We start from the raw sequence: 17,275 nt of genomic DNA on the forward strand, positions 1-17,275 counted from the left end.
ATTGTGCTTCCGAGGAAGATATTGCTTCTTTAAACGTTTGAGGCTCATTTTCTAACAAAAATGTCAGAAAGTCTGGTGCAAAGGAAGTAGTTGTCCTTTGACGTTTACTACGTCTTGGATTTTCCTCATTAAACGTACTTTCTTTTGCTTCTTCTCGAGGTCGCTTAGATTTTTTACTAGACGACTCACATTTATTTTTATACGAATAAATATTCTCAAAGAATTTAGCATTATCAGATCTGATTACCGTATTAATATGAATGTCGAGATTTTCTGATTTATGAACCATAAAATGATATGCCTTACTATTTCTTGCATATCCTATGAAAACGCAATCAACCGTTTTTGGTCCAATTTTCACCCTTTTGGGTTTAGGAACTTGCACTTTAGCCAAACACCCCCACACTTTAAAATATTTTAAGTTGGGTTTCCTGTCTTTCCAATTTTCATATGGAATGGATTGTATTTTGCTATGGAAAACTCGGTTGAGTATTTATTAGCTGTAAGAATAGCTTTCCCCCACAAGTTCTGGGGTAAACCCGAACTTATAAACAAGGCATTCATCATCTCCTTTAACATTCTATTATTTCTTTCTGCAATTCCATTAGTTTGCAGTGAGTAAGGGGCAGTTGTTTGGTGAATAATGCCATATTCCAAACATATTTCTTCAAAAGGAGATTCATATTCACCACCCATATCACTTCTTATCATTTTGATCTTTTTATTTAATTGCATTTCAATTTTATTTTTGTATTTTTTGAATGCATCAATTTCTTCATCTTTACTATTAAGTAAGTAAATATAGCAATATCTAGTGCTGTCATCAATAAAAGTTATGAAATACTTTTTCCCACCGCGAGATGGTATTGACTTCATGTCGCAAATATCTGTGTAAATTAAGTCTAAAAGATTTGAATTTCTTTCAACCAACTTATAAGGATATTTAACATACTTAGATTCCACACATATTTGACATTTCAAATTATCGCATTCAAATTTAGGCAATACTTCCAAGTTAACCATTTTTCGTATAGTTTTGAAGTTTACGTAACCTAAACGTGCATGTCATAAATTATTTGACTCAAGTAAGTAAGAAGAAGCTTGAACTTTATTGATATCAATATCTATTATATTCAACTTGAAAAGGCCCTCAGTTAGGTAACATTTTCCTACATACACATCATTCTTACTTATTACAACTTTTTCATAAACAAACACACACTTAAATCCATTCTTGATAAGAAGTCCAGCAGAGACCAAATTCTTACGAATTTCAGGAACATGGAGAACATTGTTTAGGGTCACCACTTTGCCCGAAGTCATCTTCAAAGATATCTTCCCAACTCCTTCAATTTTTGCTTTTGTGGAGTTTCCCATAAAGATAGTCTCGTCGGGCCCTGCGGAAACATAAGAGGCAAATAACTCTTTGTTAGCACAAACATGGAAAGCGGGTCCGGAATCAATCCACCACTCATTGGGATTTCCTACCAAGTTGCATTCAGATAGCATGGCACATAAGTCTTCCATTTCATCATTCTTTTCAACCATGTTTGCTTGACTCTTCTTCTTGTCCTTCTTCGGTGCACGACAGCCCATAGCTTTATGTCCAACCTTTTCACAGTTGTGGAAATTACCTTTGAACTTCTTCTTTCTCGGGTAATTCTTTGGACCAGACAGCTTCTTTCTTTTTCTGTTGCTTGTAGATGCTTCCTTAATAATATTTGCTCCCATTATTGTTGAGTTACCATGAAACTTCTTTTCAGCAGCCTTGTTGTTCTCTTATATCCGTAGACGAACAATAAGGTCTTCAAGCATCATCTCCTTGCACTTATGTTTCAAGTAATTGTTAAAGTCCTTCCACAGCGGAGGCAACTTTTCAATAAAAGATGCAACTTGAAACGATTCATTTTTGAACATACCTTCAATCATAAATTAATAATTAGTAAAATAATCAATATCTTAAGCAAAAATATTGATTCGGTTTATACCTTCAGCAAGGAAGTCATGAACAATAACTTGCAATTCTTAGACTTGCGTTATGACAGACTTGCCGTCAAGAATTTTGATATCCAGAAATTTATCGGCCACAAACTTCTTAAGTCCAGAATCTTCAGGCTTGTACTTCTTTTCAAGAGCATTCCACAACTCTCTTGATATTTTCATTACGCTATAAACATTGTACAAGCCGTTTTCCAAGCAATTTAAAATATAGTTTTTGCATAAGAAGTCAGAATGCTTCAATGCTTCTGTGACCACAAATCGTTCATTTTTGGGAGTTTATTCTCCTAAGACTGGAACGTCCTCCCTAATAAAGCGCTACAAACTGAGTGTGGTCAGATAGAAGAATATTTTCTGCTGCCGGCGCTTGAAGTTTACGCCGGAAAACTTTCAGGCTTTTCTGCCGGTGCCATCGCAGGTGCAAGCATTGTGCGACTTGAAGACGCAGCCATTGCAGCAGTAGTAGTCCCAACAGAATCATTCTGTTGTTTCGTACTTGTCATCATTTTTTTGTAAAAGAAATTGACACAACCAGAATTAGTAAGTCGGTGAAGTTTTTATATCTTCAAACCGAATACAAACAACCGAGTAGAAAATCACTAGGATTTTAATCTCGAATTGAGTAGAAAGCCACAAAGACTTTAATCCCAAACTGGAGTAGAAAATCCAAAGATTTTAATCTCCAAAACGGGAGTAGAAAATTTCTAGGATTTTAGTTTCCCAAAGTAGAAAGTAAGATGAATACAGAATATTAAAAAAAATCCTTAAACTTGTTAGTAACTGTATTCGAAAATATAATTTCTGCAAAATAAAACAAAACCAAAAATCAAAGACAGAAATAGAATCAAATGAATAAGTTCCGAGCCCAACAGAAAGTTGTATTTCCTTAAGGAATTTAATCCCCTCATTGTTGCCCAAGGTTGTTGGATTAATTCCTTCCAGGATAAAACGGAACAACTATTCTGTAATACCGGCAATAGAAATTACAGAACTTCATTGAACTCAACAAACGGCAGTAAACCACACTGATGCTTACGTTTTTGCTTTTGAAAAAATAATGCAGAAATGCAGAAGAGAGAGGGGAGAGTATGCAGATTTCGTTGGACAGAAAGTGAGGCCAAACCTCTGAATTTATAGCCAAATAATCTGGGTTGAATAGGTGCGAAAGTACTTGTTCACATGAGGTGCCATTTTGGTAGAAAACATTTCTGTTTGGTCACGAATTTTAAATTCAAAAACGACCGTTATGCATTAGGAAAGCCGAGCGAGCGACAACGACGACGGTGCGAGGCACTACTTCTTCTCTACTCTTTAAGAGCTAGAAGATGTGCTTCTCTATATAAGCACAAAGATTGTTTTTTCTTTTTCCGATGAGGGACAAAGTGCATTAGTAAAGGAAACAACTTCAAACTTTTCATTTTTCTCCATTTTCCATTCACTCCTCTTATCTAATTAGATAAAACTCAACATATCTTACGTTATTAATTAGAATCTAACAGTAGTACTCACATCCTCCTTGCTTCTCTCTAGATGTTTTTCTAATAGAAACTTAATTGTCTGTTGATCTTCAACTGTAAATGAAATTAAGAAAGTTTCTGCTTATGGAGTGAATTGCAAATAATTACAAATACATCTGTAGAATTACTCAATTAATAATTAATCCTAATGTTGCCAACTTAAACTTGTCGTTTATCAACTATAAAATGGCAGTTAGGGCGACGGTTCATGATTTCTTACAAGCTTCCATTAATCACCATTCTTTTAAACATCTGGTATCCGACATCCACTAATTAAATCTGCGTTGAAAAAGTGCACTAAGCAGAACAAAGAACTCCCTCCTCAGATGATCTCCATACTCACGTCTCGAACTAATTGAGAATTTGAATTAGTTGAGGGAGGAGAAATCCCTTAGGAGTCAAGATTCAAATTAAATCTCATTAAGGTCAAACTTAAAGAATTTTCCTCGGTAGATTACTTTCAATTGGATGATACCAAATGCATTGATTGAGATGGTTTTATCGCAAACGAGCCCAATGTCAAGTATTTTTATTGTTGTTAGTCGTACGTGATAGTTGTTGGTGGACTAAGTATTTACTCTTAGTTTGTTTCTTAGTTTAGAAATGTGTATTAGTGTTCCTAATTTTTGGGTTTCAGTTAATGTTTGTGATCAAGTTATTCCCTCTTCTTTAGGAGTTGTGGAGAGTAGTTTATTGTCGAGTTATCTATTTAAAGAGTCACATGTAATTTGGTTTCTAAGTAGTAACAGAACAAAGTTTCCTTTGCCTTAAAAGTTTTTCTCGTTTCATTCTTTACATTTGTTATCAGGAGCTAGGTTTAATCCAGAAAAGAGAAAAATATTTTTGAGAAAATTTTACTTAAATATTTGTTCATCTATGGCTGCAGAGAGTAACTTTGTGCAAGCATCAATTCCTCGCTTTGATGGTCACTATGACCATTGGAGTATGTTGATGGAACATATTCACTAAGTCCTAACTTGAGGGGAAGTGTTGAAAACTGAAGCTACAATGACAAAAGCTAGGGACTAAACTGCACTTTAGCAAACTTGTAACTGAAATTAGGAAAGTAGTTATTAACTACCTTGGGTTAGTTACAGATATGAATTGAGCAGATTCTTCATGTATATATATATTCTTCATGTATATATATATTCATGACTAGCTCATTGTATAGAGAACAATTGGATGAAATGAATACAATACACTTGACTTCCTCCTCTCTCAAGATCATTTAATTCTCACTTCTTCCTGGACTCCATTTCTGCTTCTATTATTTCTTCTTCTTCTTCTTCTTCTTCTTCTTCTTCTTCTTATGTATTTCTTTCTTGAGTTTTTAGCTCGCATAGTACTCAAATCAGTTCAAATAGCCTGAAAGAGATAATTTTTTGCCTTTAAATCTTTCAGGTTTCTTGCTTCGAACTCTGCCTTTTGAGCATTCGTCAGAACTTCGCCTTTCGTCGGAGCGCCGATACCGTCTTCGAAAATAGGCCAATACTCCTTTGATATTAAAATACTCCTAGCTTGGAAGTAAGATATTCATGTTGCACCTTATTTAATCCCTTAGTTAGGATATCTGTCAGTTGTTCTTTTGTAGAAATATATTGAGTTGAGACAAGGTCTTGAGCTATTTTCTCCCTTATGAAGTGACAATTTTTTATGTATTTTGTCCTTTCATGGTAAATAGGATTGGCTATAATTTGGATTACAGATTTGCCGTCACTGTAAATCACAACAGGTAGCTTAACTTCAGCCTTTATTTCTTCCATGAGTCCCAATATCCAAACTAATTTTGCAACAGTTGTTGTCATGTTTCTGTATTCTGCTTCAGCAAAACTTCTGGATATGGTAGTTTATTTTTTTTATTTCCATGAAATTAAAGAATCACCTAGTTTGATGAGATACCTTGTTACTGATTTCCTTGAGTGTGCACATGTTGCCCAGTCTGCATCACAGTATGCAGTTATTCCTTCTGACTTATTGCTTGATAGTAGAATGCCTCTTCCTGGTTCCTTCTTCACATATTTGACAATCCTCATAGCAGCCTCCATGTGTGATTTCTTTGGTTGATGTAAGTACTGGCTTAGTATTTGAACACCATATGAGATGTCAGGTCTAGACATAGTTAAATACATTAGCTTTCCAATTAATCTCTGGTATGCATGTTGATCAGTAGGAGGATCAACAGTTGTGTCAGTTCTTGTTTTTGCCAAGTGATCATCATATTCTTTTGTAGTCAATTTGACATTGATATCCATAGGTGAATAGGCTGGTTTGGAAGCACTTAATCCCAACTCAAAAATAAGCTCCAAAGTATATTTTCTTTGATGCATTAGTGTACCTTGAGTTGTCCTTGCAAACTCAATTCCTAGGAAGAACTTTAATTCTCCTAGATCCTTCATTTTAAAGGCTTGTGCAAGCTTGTCCTTTGTGTCTTAAATCAAAGTGAGTGTATCTCCAGTTATGAGCATATTATCAACATACACTAATACTAGAACAACCCCTTGTTGAGTGTGTTTCAAGTATAGACTATGATCATACTGACTCTGTTTGAACCCCATTTTCAGCAGAGCTTCTGATAGTTTTACTTTATAGATCCATTTACAACCTATAGGTGTTTTTCCAGCTAGTAGTGAAGTGATCTCCCATGTATGGTTTTTCTGTAATGCTTCAATCTCATCTTTCATAGAATCTACCCATCTTGGATCTTTTATTGCTTCAGATTAAGACTTTAGTTCTGTCACAGTTGAAATTTTTGCAATGTAGTCTTGATGTTGTGGATTTAGTTTGTCATAGGTAATGTAGTTAGATATGGCATAAGGTGTGTCTTTGTGAATATTGAGTGACACAAAATCTTTCATCCATATGGGTGGTTGTTTTTCCCTTTCTGATCTTCTTTGATTTACTTGTGGTTTTGCATGAATATCTGTGTGTGGCTCTACTGGATTACCTTGAGTGGATAGTTGCATTGTGTCTTCCTGAGGTACTGACACTAGTGATGGAGATGCAGCTATATCAGCTTCTGGCTCTAAAGTTTGTTGAACATGTTGTATAGGGATGTCTTGTTCTACAGCTTGATTATCATTAGGACTAGCAATATTGAATTGTTGTCTATCATATGTAGTATACAGTTCTGTATATAGATATTGCTGGCGTTGTGTAGTATCATTAAAGATGGACTGATTTTGTTGTTTGTTTGTACTGAGAGAGAATGGAAAGAAAGTTTCTTTGAATATTACATCTCTATTGATGAAAAACTCACTTTTTCAATAACATAAAGAAGATATCCTTTCTAATTTTCTGCATACCCCATATGCACTGCAACTCTTGTTCTAGATAACATTTTATCAGTCTCTTGCACATGTTTAGCATAGCATAGACACCCTAAGACTTTCATATGTTGAATGGATGGATTTCTTTTGTATATCTTTTCAGATGGAGACTTGTGTTGTAGTATTGAACTAGGCATTTTATTAATAATGTAAACAGATGCTAGTACACAAAGTCCCCAAAACCTGGTTGGTATAGCACCTTAAAATCTTATAGCTCTAGTGACTTTCAAAATATGTCTATGTTTTCTTTCTGCTACCCTATTCTGTTAGGGTGTATAAACACAGATCTTTTGATGAATGATCCCACATTTGCTGAAACATTCACTGCAAACTGAGTTGACAAACTCCGAGCCATTATATGTTCTGACCACCTTTATAGTTCTATCAAATTGTGTTTTAATGAGCTGAATAAATTGCTGAATAAGTACACATACATCATACTTCAAAGAAAATAGATAAATCCATATCATTCTTGAGTGATCATCTACTATAGTCAAAAAGTATTTATATCCATCAAAAGTAAAAACTTTGTTAGGCCCCCATACATCCATATGAACTATTTCAAAATATTTATTAGTTCTAATATCATTGTTAAGGAATGGAAGCCTAGTCTGCTTTGCACATAGGCATACTTTGCATTAGCTAGTCTATTTGCTATAGCCTCTTGAGAAACAGATAGAAGTTTCTTCATTACATAAATAGAAACATGTCCTAGTCGACTATGCCATAGTTGTATATCAGCTTCATTATTGTTGATTCTGCAGTCTGAGTCTTGAACATTTAAGCTTGCAATTTTGGTGTCTTCCTTTGCACCAATCACAAACAGATATAGCCCCTCCTTTTCTCTACCAACTCCTTTCACCTTCCCACTCAAAAGATCCTGAAAAACACAAAATTCAGGGAAGAAAGCAACCATCCAATTTATCTCTTTAGTTAGTTTAGATAAACAGAAGATTGTACTTAAACTGTGGTAGATAAAAAATATTTGTGATAGTATCCTTGTTAAACAGACTACTTGTTCCTACATGTGTGACTAGAGACACATCACCATTAGGTAGGAACACCTTTTTTGGTATTTCAGACTTAATTATAGTATCACTATTCAGACAGCTTAAGCTTGACACCATATGATTAGTTGCATTTGTGTCAATGATCTATTCCTGAAGAGTCTTAATAGCAATGCACTCATTATGCTTACCTGTTGTATTAGCTGAGTAAGTTGATGTTGCTTCTTCTTTGTTTATCATTTGTAGAAGCTGATTGTACAGTTCTTTGGTAAACAATGTAGGGACAGTGTTGGTATTTTGTCCATTAAGAGCGTCTGATTTGTGCTGTATATCAGAGTAATCCACTCTTGGTTTAGTCGATGAAAAGTTGGCTTGTGAAAAATTATTGTAGCCACTATTCTGACTACCATGAGAAGTACAACTGTCCATCTGTACATTATAAGCTATAGATTTCCTAAATTTCCTTTTCTTGAATTCAGGAAGGTATCCTACCACCCTATAGCAGGTTTCTTTGGTATGCCCCTTAAGTTTGCATACTTCACACTACAAATTATAGTTCTTCTTGAACTTGTGATTCTTATTTCCACCACCATTTCTGGTGAACATAGCAGCTTCAAAGTTTCTTGGCATTACTGCAGGATTAGCACCTAGGATACCAATCACATTTTTGATTGATTTTTGTCTCTCATCGCTTATAACCATATAGTAGGCTTGGTTTACAGATGGCATTGAGCTCATGAGCAAGATTTGGCTTCTTGCCTGGGCATATGAGTCATTAAGCCCCATTAAGAATTAAAACAGCTTCAGCTTCTACAGATGTAGTCTAAACTCTTTAGATATTTCACAGTTGCAGCTAGGAACAGGAACTAATGCCTCAAACTCTTCCCATAAGTATTTTAATTTTTAGAAATAGCTAGACACATAAGTAGTTCCTTGCGTTAAAGTATCAATCTCTTTATGAATATTAAAGGTTCTTGAACCATCAATTTTGTTAAATTGTTCATACAATTCTTCCAAAATAGCCTGGGCATTAGTAGCATACATAATACCTCCTAGAAGTCCTTTAGCAACTAAACTCATTATCCAAGAAAGAACTATGGCATTAACCCTTTCCCAATGATTTCCCATAGCTTCAGGAAAATTCTCTTTTTTACAAGAGTCGTCCACAAGTCCTAGTTTATTCCTTCCTAACAGAGAAATTCTCATAGAAACCAAATAGAATAGTTTTCGATGATACCTGTAAGTTGAAAGGAGATAATTTGTATAGCACTAACATCTGATGGATGAAGAAACAGAGGGTGACTGTAGTCGATTCCCAAAGACGCTTAACTGTTTCCTCCTCTAGACGCAGCAGCACTTGCAATTGCTTCTTGATCTGCAGTATTACTCATTCTTATTTCTTTGATTTTAAATATCTTTCTTTCTTCAAATGATTTACGGAATTGACTCGATCTTCAAACTATGAGGCTTTACTACTCTGATACCATGAACTGATTTGAGTACTATGCGAACTAAGAACTCAAGAAGAAGAAGAAGAAGAAGAAAGAATAGAAGCAGAAATGGAGTCGAGGAAGAAGTGAGAATTAGAAAATCTTGAGAGATGAGGAAGTAAAGTGTATTGTACTCATTTCATTCAATTGTTCTCTATACAATGAGTTGATCATGAGTATATATACATGAAGAATCTGCTCTACAAATTCTTTCATATCTGTAACTAGCACAAGGTAGTTAATAACTACTTTCCTAATTTCAGTTACAAGTTTGCTAAAGTGTAGTTTAGTCCCTAGCTTTTGTACATTGTAGTTTTACAAGTTTGCTAAAGTGTAGTTTAGTCCCTAGCTTTTGTACATTGTAGTTTCAGTCTTCAGCACTATTGAGCATCCCATTTTGGAAACCATTCTTTACAAAGAAACTTCCAAAGATATATGGGATTCTATGAAGAAAAGGTATCAAGGCTCTACAAGAGTGAAGCGAGCACAATTTCAAGCCTTGAGGAGGGACTTCGAAACTTTGCAGATGAAAGAAGGAGAATCAGTCACTAGCTATTATGCTAGAACCATGGAGATATGCAACAAGATGCGATTCCATGGCGAGAAAATGGGCGATGTCACAATTGTTGAAAAGATATTACGCTCCCTGGCGCCGAAGTATGATTATGTTGTTTGCTCAATTGAGGAGTCAAAAGAAATAGACGTGTTGTCTCTTGACGAATTGCAAAGTTCCTTGTTGGTGCATGAGCAGAAGAAGAATCGTAATTCAACTTCCGATGAGTAGGCCTTGAAGGCTTCTACTTTTATTTCTTCTTCCAATTTTAGAGGAAGAGGTTGAGGTAGAGGTCGAGGTCAAGCCAGAGGAAGAGGAGATCGTGGAGGCAGGGATTCCAGCAGGAATTTCAAAACCAATAATGATCAATCTCAAGGAAAATGTAGAGGTAGATATCATGACAAATCCAAGGTAGAGTGCTATAGATGTCACAATTTCGGTCATTATGCATCTGAATGTTGTACTCGTCTGCCTAATGCCAAAGAAAAGGAGGAGAAGTCTAATTTTGCTGAGAACAATGAAGGAGAGACCTTGTTGATGGCAATTCAAGTGGAAAAAGAACCCCGAGCGAGATGCTTGGTATTTGGACACAGGTTGCAGTAATCACATGAGTGGAAGTAAGTCTTGCTTTTCTTATTTAAATGAAGGCTTCCGTTCTAAAGTTAGCTTTGGTGATTGTTCTACTATGGATGCAACTGGAAAAGGTGACATTAAAATTAAATCCAAGAACGATTTTGAAGAAATAATCTCAGATGTGCTATATGTTCCGGCTTTAAAAAGCAACCTGTTGAGTGTTGGTCAATTGAAAGAAAATGGATATTTTCTTATGATTGGAAATGGTGTTTGTGAGATTTATAGCCCTACGAGAGGTGCTATAACTGTTGTAAAAAGAGTTCAAACAGGTTATTTCCCTTGAATACTGAGAGTACTCAATCTTGTTTGAAGGCGGAAATAAAAGATTCTTCATGGTTGTGGCATTTTAGATATGGTCACTTGGGTTTTGGTGGACTAAAGACACTTCATCAGAAGAATATGGTGTCTGGACTTCCAAAAATTGATATTCCATCTCAAGTATGTGAGGAATGTGTTGTTAGCAAACAGCATCGCAATCAAAGCACATTTTGGAGGGCAAAGAAGGTGTTGGAATTAATTCACTCAGATATTTGTGGCCCTATAAATCCAACATCAAATGGAGGTAAACGGTATTTCATCATATTTATTGATGATTTTAGCCGAAATACTTGGGTGTATTTTTTGCAGGAGAAAGCTAAAGCATTTGAGATTTTTAAGAAGTTCAAAGTACTGCTTGAAAAGGAAGCTGATTCTCAAATTAAAGTTCTTCGCACGGACCGTGGTGGAGAATTTAACTTAAAAGACAACTTACAGCAGCTCATACGCCTCAACAAAATAGTGTATGCCAGCGAAAGAATCGTACGATTCTTAATATGGTGCGAAGTCTTTTGAAACTGAAAAGCTTTTGGCCTTAAACTGTTCTTTGGAGTGTTCATATTTTGTAAAGAAGTCCTACTTTTTCTGTTCAAAATATGACTCCTCGTGAAGCTTGTAGTGGGTGTAAACCAGTTGTTGCTTATTTTAGAATCTTTGGGTGTATTGCATATGCCCACATTCCAGATGCAACAAGAAAGAAATTGGATGACAAAGGGCAAAAATGCATTTTTCTTGGTGTTAGTGATGAATCAAAAGCTTATAAATTATTCAATCCTATCACCAAAAAAATTGTTATTAGTCGAGATGTTATTTTTGATGAAGAAGCAACGTGGAATTGGAGTAATGATGATCTCCCTCAACAAATTCCAACAAACTTTGAAGATGAGAAAGGGCAGAACTCATAAAAGAGCCTGATGGACGAAATGTGGACAGCACTCTGTACAAGCAAATGGTGGGATGTTTGATGTATTTAACCGCAATAAGACCTGATATAATGCATGTTGTTAGCCTCATTAGCAGGTTTATGGATTGTCCAAAACAAGTGCATCTTCAAGCTGTCAAGAGAATTTTTCGATGCTTGAAAGGTACAAATGGTTATGGGATATTTTACAAAAAGAATGCAATTGGAAGTTTGCTTGGGTACACAGACAGTGACTATGCTGGAGATTTAGATGACAGAAAAAGCACCTCCGGGTATGTTTTTATGTTGGGTTCAGGAGTCATTTCATGGTCGTCAAAGAAACAACCAATTGTCACATTATCAACCACAGAAGCAGAGTTTGTAGCTGCTGCATATTGTGCGAGTCAGGTTATTTGGTTGAGAAATATACTTGGCGAACTTCATTTTAAATAGGAAGGTCCTACAGTTATTCATTGTGACAATAACTCTGCAATTAATCTCTCAAAATATCCTGTGCTACATGGGAGGAGTAAGCATATCGATGTAAAATATCATTTCTTGCGTGACCTCACCAAGGATGAGAAGATTAAATTGATTTATTGTAGAAGTGAAAGGCAAGTCGCAGATATGTTTACCAAACCCCTTAAGTCAGCAAGCTTTCTGAAGTTACGACAATTGCTAGGAGTCTGCAAATTAAACTGAAAGTTTTCAGTTTAAGGGAGGGAATGTCAAGTATTTTTATAGCTGTTAGTTGTATGTGATAGCTGTTGGTGGACTAAGTATTTACTCTCAGTTTGTTTCTTAGTTTAGAAACGTGTATTAGTGTTCCTAATTTTTGGGTTTCAGTTAATGTACAAGGTCAAGTTATTTCCTCTTCTTTAGGAGTTGTGGAGAGTAGTTTATTGTTGGGTTATCTATTTAAAGAGTCAAATGTAATTTGGTTTCTAAGTAGTAACAGAACAAAGAGTCCTTTGCCTTCTAAGCTTTTCTCTGTTTTTCTCGTTTCATTCTTTACACCCAAAAGCTTTTAAATTTTGAGAACAAGAGATGATATTGTTGGTACTAATACACTAATATTATTGTCGTATACTCTGTTAGATACCAATGCACCAGGGGTCTAGTGGTAGAATAGTACCCTGCCACGGTACAGACCCGGGTTCGATTCCCGGCTGGTGCAAATTTTCATTTTTCATTCCTCTCATTTTCAATTTTGATATGGCTGGTTCCTCTCCTGATAAGTCTCCTCATTTTTGACAACTGCTTGTGCTAGTAGGACAGGAGCTGCTGGACAGGTGCAAAACGTTTTTTTTTTTTTTTTGGGCCAAACTTTCTTGGAACTAAAGTATGCAAAAAGGTGCACAAAGTTGAAAAAACTGTATGTCATTCTTCTCCTTCTAAACGAAAACATACAGAGGAAAGAATTTAGATCAACTCCAAAAGCAAAAGTTGAGTACATCAGTTTCCCCAGCCCCCTCCCCATGGGCCATGTTTGCTCAAAGAGAGAAGAAAAAGCAAAAATCACCCTTGACCCTTTGCAAGTTGCAACCTGCCAATTGCGTCGGTACCACGAATTCTGGTTATCTTATGTTTTTCGATAACAATGCCAAGTGCCAACACCAACAAATAGAAGAAAAAATGAAAATGTGAAGATACCCATATGTCAAAGCGGATGACTAAAAAATCTACATCGAGCTTAAACCTGATTCTACTTTAGGAAAGAAAGATTTATAGGTCACACGTGTAAACCGTGCAAGAGTATTTCCTACGTATCAGTACTTATTATAAACAATTACCTATAGTTAGCTTAATTAGGTCACAGTACTTATTATAAACAAAAACAATTACCAATAGTTAACTTAAAAGTGACCTAATTATATAAATACTTTTTATCTCTCGACTACATAAAACTTCCCACAATCATCCAAGAAAACCCTCCAGATTCGCTGAAATTGGGACCGTCTTTAAGTGACCGAGTAAAAGTTCGGTTTCTAAGACTCCACTGACCACTCCATGTGGTTAATTAGTTCATTGATGGACCTATAATCAACCCCAGATCATAACATTCCACCAGGTACGAGGTGTGTAAAAAGGGCTGAGGAGAACTTTCCTTAGTTACAATCTTAGCTCTCTATCAACTTAGGTGCCTGAAATAAAATGTTTAACTGCATAGCACTCATATTCCATTTGACACTGAAAAGCATCTGTTGCACCAAAAACATCTTTTACACAGACCCACAAGTCACAAGATTCTTACATTGAGCAATTGGCAGCAGAATTTTGAGTAAAAACAGCATTTCTTTCTGCACACAAAACCACTACATATTCTAGTTCACAATGCTAATTACCTAGTGAGATAGTATACAACCAAAAAGAGGACCACAAATGAGGCTACAAGTGTAAACATTCTTCGGCTTGATTTGGTCTCGAATACCTGAAAAGGAAAGGAAACAGTTCAGATTCTGCAATACAAGGCAAAGTTGGTTTAAATGTCGACCAATATTACATACCATCTTAAATTTATCCATTGTTCCAGCTAAAACTCCCCTTGAAGAATCCATATCATTACCCTGAATAGCCATACAGGAAAATATTGCGCACATTTTAGTAATAAAAAAACATAAAAGCATGAGGTAAGTTACTTCATTGAAGTGTGCTGACCATTCTGTCCAGCATCCTATTATGTGTCTCCACTTCCTCATGTATATCACCTGATAACTGTTGGATTTAAAGCTTCATCAGGACAAATCTAAAACTCTTCAAAAGTTCAAGATGCTCATTGCCAACAACACACAGCTACGTTAGTTGACGCACACATATTGAATGATGATCCAGAAGAGAGAAAGAAACTTACAAGAACTCAAATACTTAAGTTGCAACAAAAAGCAAAAACATGTTTTCCAACCTAATGAACGACTGCCATAGTTAAATATACATGACAATAAGTAAGTTGAGAAATGAGCTTTCTAAAGCATAAAAGGATATCTGAGAGTGTGCTCAATCTAGGATTTCATAAAAGATGTTCTAAAAATGGTGTACTATATTTTCCATTGAAAATTACTGAAAGATGAATAATTTTGACCTCCCAAAAACATCAGCTGTCTACTAACATTCCATGCCAAACATAGGAGATGAGCATATAAACAACTACATAGCATCGAATAGACAAAAGGAATCTTCTCTTCGAGGAAGAGTGTCTATATTTTACCCCATGAGAAATCAAATAGTTAGGCTCCATCTACTACTACTTACGAAAAAGTTCTCCCCCTTTGGAACCTCAATCACCCTTTAAGAGGAGTCTATAGTTCAAATACACAACAAAAATTATGGTACTTTTTTACCTGGCCAGTAAACATAGAAAAATGAAACTTAAGCTGAATAAAACTAAAAGCTTCTACATGTGCAGGACTTACTCTTTTCAGCAGATTAACTCTATCTTGCAACCCGTCCATTGCTTTCTCATTCTCTTGTTCATCAATTTCATGTGAAGCATATGACGACGAAGCCCTTATACCACCTTCCTCAATTCCATCAAATAGTGCTGCTCTGTTGCTACGTTCCCTAAAGTCAAGGATTGTTAAGCAATAGGAAGAGATGGGTGCAAATAAGAATGCTCCTTTACAATTACAAGAACAAAGAACAGCCCTGGTTATGAAGTCACCACACCCCACCCCCAGTAGGTTAGCATGGATAAAGGCTAGAAACAAGTTGCCAGTTCAACTTTTTGGGGTCTTCTTGCCACTTCAAATTACCCCTGCCATGTCAAATATGAGAGTCTAAGGCTGCAACAGAAATGATAAAGTTCACCACCAAAGTTGGATGAAGCCTATAGTCCCATTTTTACATCTCATACTACATAAAAAGAGGATCAGGCACGGGGAACATACACATTCAATGCACAAGCAGGATATAGTCATAATACTTTCTTTTTTATTTAAATGAAGAAGGATTTGCTCATAATACTTTTCCTTTTTAACCATAGAAGAGCAAATTTTGGTCCTAAATAATATACTAACTTAAAGCTTGCATCCAATCTACTTAATGTAACTGCTTTAGAAAACACATGATTAACAATTGAGGTGGAAGAATGACAGTCCACACAAATAAAGCATTGGTAGGACCAGAATAAGATAAAATCAACTTTGTGCCACCTAATTACACATTTTGAGGCTATTTTTGAGGTCTATATACTACCGAGGTCACATATATTTGCGGGTAGTAGTGTCCATCCGGTGAACTAGCGTAAAATCGTACACGACATTGTTGGAATAAACTGTAGAGGAAACTGGCAGGATTCTTAACCATACTTCAGAACACAGGAAGTTTTCTTTAAACGAGAAAAAAAAAAGGAAAAGAAAGAGTCGTAAAGTATATAATTATGGCCATAATAATGTAATATCAACCTAGTTCACTGGTCATGCATGTCAAATATAGGTTTGAGATGAGATTAAATTGAGCAACATGGACAGTGAGGATTCATATAGCCGACCTTAACTTACTTGGGAATGAGGCATAATTGTTTTTGTTTCTTAAAGTAATATCAAAATCCATGCCTCCATGGTAGATGAAGAAAAGCATTCTACTGAGCATAAGTAGTGATATGCATTGCTTAAGCAGAAAAAAAAAAAGGAGTACCGGCTTGGGCTAGCATGTCGATATTCTTATTACCACATTATTAATCAACGAACCACACCTCAATGCTAAACTAGTTGGGTAGGTTAATCAGATATGAATCCTCTATGACCCACACTATGCAGGCCCATTTACCACAGTATCATGGTAATTCAAAAATTAAAATCACGTGATCCTATCTCGATATAAGAAAGGGTACCAAATGATTGAATCTATGCTACTAACATAATTAATGTGATGAATCAGATGATCTGCATGGAAAATCATTGATTAAGAAGAAAGACAGGATAAAGCTCGAAAAAGAACCTTCTAGAATTCATGGCTAGCAGAGATTGGAAGTTGGAGTGATGTGAAACTTCGAAACCTATTAGCGAATTGCAACAATAGATCAAATAATTAGCCAAATCAGTGTAAATATATAATCATGATTGTCAAAGTAATAACCCTAGGGTACAGATGCGAGAAATGAATTGAAAAATCATACACAAAAATAAGTGTATAACGGATTATCAAACCGAAGAATTCAGATCTGCTGGAAATTTAGGTGGAGATTACCTGCAGCTGATCGCCAAACGGAGACACTGTAGTTTTTGAGGGGTGAATATGACTCTACTGTATATAATTCTTTTGCTTATACCGGGAATGATTAGGAAAGCCAAAAGGATTTAAAGTCCAAGCTGCCAGTTCTAAAAATACTTTTATCAGTTTCCAAATATGTGAAGACGTTTAACTCTCTCATTTTCAATTTATTATGTGACCTAGTTTAATTTAGCACAAAATTTTAACAAAAACTTTTAGAATTTGTAATCTTAAATCTGTTATTACCTGTAAAATTAGTATTGATATAAGACCTCTGAAAATTTATGATTTTAAATAAAGCATAATAATTGTATGGCTTAAAAT

General features: G+C 35.5%; 2 protein-coding genes, 1 non-coding gene and 1 pseudogene across 4 annotated transcripts; 2 read left to right on the forward strand and 2 right to left on the reverse strand.

Annotated features, from left to right (window-relative positions):
• Positions 1-4,389: 4,389 nt before the first annotated feature.
• LOC138908428 (uncharacterized mitochondrial protein AtMg00810-like) lies at positions 4,390-6,199 on the reverse strand. Its single transcript, XM_070199096.1, has 4 exons — positions 6,058-6,199; positions 5,418-5,946; positions 5,222-5,351; positions 4,390-4,518 (listed from the first exon to the last, which is right to left on the reverse strand). The coding sequence occupies exons 1-4, from the start codon at positions 6,197-6,199 to the stop codon at positions 4,390-4,392; spliced, it is 930 nt and encodes a 309-aa protein (XP_070055197.1).
• Positions 6,200-9,909: 3,710 nt separating this feature from the next.
• LOC138908437 (uncharacterized) lies at positions 9,910-12,445 on the forward strand (annotated as a pseudogene).
• Positions 12,446-12,849: 404 nt separating this feature from the next.
• On the forward strand, positions 12,850-12,920 carry TRNAG-GCC (transfer RNA glycine (anticodon GCC)). The gene has a single exon. It is a non-coding gene; the product is annotated as a tRNA-Gly (tRNA).
• Positions 12,921-13,893: 973 nt separating this feature from the next.
• Positions 13,894-17,066, reverse strand: LOC104110047 (bet1-like SNARE 1-1). Of its 2 annotated transcripts, none has more exons than XM_009619465.4 (6): positions 16,928-17,066; positions 16,679-16,736; positions 15,154-15,292; positions 14,402-14,458; positions 14,251-14,310; positions 13,894-14,174 (listed from the first exon to the last, which is right to left on the reverse strand). In XM_009619465.4, exons 2-6 carry the CDS (start codon positions 16,690-16,692, stop codon positions 14,085-14,087), a joined length of 360 nt encoding a protein of 119 aa, XP_009617760.1. In that variant the 5' UTR covers positions 16,693-16,736; positions 16,928-17,066; the 3' UTR covers positions 13,894-14,084. The 2 variants fall into 2 exon arrangements, with proteins under 2 accessions (XP_009617760.1, XP_009617759.1); XM_009619464.4 differs by having other exon boundaries at positions 15,154-15,301.
• Positions 17,067-17,275: the final 209 nt, after the last annotated feature.

The sequence above is a fragment of the Nicotiana tomentosiformis genome, chromosome 1 (genome assembly GCF_000390325.3).
Source record: "Nicotiana tomentosiformis chromosome 1, ASM39032v3, whole genome shotgun sequence".
Lineage (NCBI taxonomy): Eukaryota > Viridiplantae > Streptophyta > Magnoliopsida > Solanales > Solanaceae > Nicotiana > Nicotiana tomentosiformis.